Source organism: Rutidosis leptorrhynchoides, chromosome 1 (genome assembly GCF_046630445.1).
Source record: "Rutidosis leptorrhynchoides isolate AG116_Rl617_1_P2 chromosome 1, CSIRO_AGI_Rlap_v1, whole genome shotgun sequence".
Lineage (NCBI taxonomy): Eukaryota > Viridiplantae > Streptophyta > Magnoliopsida > Asterales > Asteraceae > Rutidosis > Rutidosis leptorrhynchoides.
In genome coordinates this window covers 258047943-258050276 of record NC_092333.1, presented here as the reverse complement: position 1 = coordinate 258050276, position 2334 = coordinate 258047943, and the positions used below count along the sequence as shown (strand labels likewise).

Below are 2334 nucleotides of genomic sequence, written 5' to 3'. Positions count from 1 at the left end.
CAAACCCAATAATGCTAATCTTGAAGGCACCTGTGACGAGCTGGATGAGGTTGTTATCGAAAGTTCCCGTGTTAATCCCGCCAACAATGATCACATCTCCCCACCCGAACACGAATCCCCTAATATAGTCGATGACAATGTTTTCTCCAACCCAACTCTAGCTGAGATTCGATCTATCGAAAAAAAGAAACGTTTATCTGCGAAGAAAGAAAAAAAGAAAAGTACTTGAACCAACGATCTTGAGTTCAAAAAAATCGCAAGGGATCAATCAAAACCACCACACCAATCCAAGCTGGATGTTCCGAATAGAAAGGCACCACACTCCAAATTCCTATATGTTAAACACTGTGCACGTAGTGGTCAAAAATTGAAACTTTCTCAACTCAACAGCAAATGTAGTTCGACATAAAACCCGACATTGAATATTCCCAAAAGGTCGTGCTCGAATAATACATCGGGTAGCAGCGCAAGCACAAACGAGTTTGGTACAGGTATCGGAATCCGGTGGAAGGTGGAACATTAACCTCCCTCCTTATCATCTCGATTTTTTGTAAGTTTTCTAATGGCTTGTATTTCTCTTAATATTCGGGGTTTAGGGGTAACGGGTAAAGTGACTTGGCTTAAAAAAATATACAACTCAAACTGCCCTATCATCCTAGGTTTACAAGAAACGAAATGTGGACAATCTCCTGATTCACTAATTGACTCCTTCTGGTATAATTCCAATTTCAATTTCATCCAAAAAGACGCTATCAGGGCCTCGGGTGGTTTACTATTAATCTGGGACCCCTCCACTTTTATTTATGAAAGTGCAATTGAAGGTGAATTTTTCATTGCAATCAAAGGAAAGTGGGTGGGTTTTGACTCAGAAATGGTAATCATTAACGTTTACGGGCCCCATTCGCACCGTAAAAAACTAATGTTCTGGGATGAACTTTCGCGACTTATTGATTCCATTGATATTTCTCACATTATCTTTGGTGATTTCAATGAAGTCCGATCCAAGTCCGAGCGTCTAAACTGTTTTTTCAAACAATCATGGGCCGACAATTTTAATAACTTCATTGATAAATCTAATCTTATCGATATCCCACTTGGAGGTAAGAAATACCCTCGCTTGTGCCTCAAAACAATGAAATTCAGTAAACTTGACCGTTTCTTGGTGTCTGAATCCATCCTAAAACTATGGCCGAATATCTCCTCAAAATCACTCGATCGTGACCTTTCCGACCACTGTCCAATCATCCTTAATAACTCTATCGTAAACTTCGGCCCTAAACCCACTCGTGTCTTTAATACTTGGTTGAAATTAAAAAATGCAGATGATATCATAAAATCTACATGGGTGACACCCGTTAGCGGAAACCGCCCTGATTGCATCCTCCGAAACAAACTAAAAAACGTTAAATTTGAACTAAAAAAATTAAGCTCACAACTAAATAATCTAGATAATAAAATCAAATCACACCTCGACGCCTCAAATGATTTTGAAAAACTTGCGGAAACTAGACCCTTAACTGATCTCGAAAAAGACAATTGGATTAACAATAGAATGCAACACATTGAAAAAGAAAAACAGAAATCTAATATGTTCAAACAAAAAGCTCGAATCAAATGGCACCTCGAAGGTGATGAAAACTCTAAATACTTTCATAATTACATTAAAAGAAGAGCAAACAAGAACAATATTTGTGGCATATCCCTAAATGGTACATGGTCTGAAGAGCCTAACACAATAAAAAACGAATCACTTAAATATTTTGAATCACTCTTCCGCTCCAAACCCCGCAAAGGCTCCTGCCCATTCGAAAATGAACCTGATCGTATCTACATTTCGCGTGAAGATAATCTAATCCTCGAATCCCAATTTTCTGAAAAATAGGTCTGGGATGCCCTTAACGATTGCGAAAGTTCTAAGGCACCTGGACCGGACGGATTCAACATGAAATTCTTTAAAAAATATTGGTGGGTAGTTACAGAGGACCTCATTAAGGCCCTAGATTAGTTTTGGCTCAACTCCGAAATATCTAAAGGATGCAATGCATCTTTCTTCACGCTAATTCCTAAGAAATCCAACCCTATTGGCTTTAACGAATATCGACCCATATGCTTAATTGGAAGCTACTACAAAATCCTCACCAAGATTCTTGCCAACCGTCTTTCAAAAGTCATCCATAAAATAATCGGTGTTGAACAAACCGCATTCCTAAAAGGCCGTAACATCCTCGATAGCGTTCTAATTGCAAATGAAATTATTGACGAACTCAAAAGAAAAAAACAAAAAGGCCTCATATTCAAAGTGGACTTCGAAAAGGCATTCGACTGCATCGAATG

The 2334-nt window shown here is 38.5% G+C and overlaps 1 protein-coding gene across 1 annotated transcript; it reads left to right on the top strand.

Moving 5' to 3' along the window:
* The first annotated feature begins 562 nt into the window (after positions 1-562).
* Positions 563-1882, top strand: LOC139897300 (uncharacterized). The gene has a single exon (XM_071879998.1). It carries the CDS (start codon positions 563-565, stop codon positions 1880-1882), a length of 1320 nt encoding a protein of 439 aa, XP_071736099.1.
* Positions 1883-2334: the final 452 nt, after the last annotated feature.

What these genes read in the sequence shown, in the direction of transcription:
- LOC139897300 (XM_071879998.1), top strand. Translation starts at nt 563, where the DNA reads ATGGCTTGTATTTCTCTTAATATTCGGGGTTTAGGGGTAACGGGTAAA.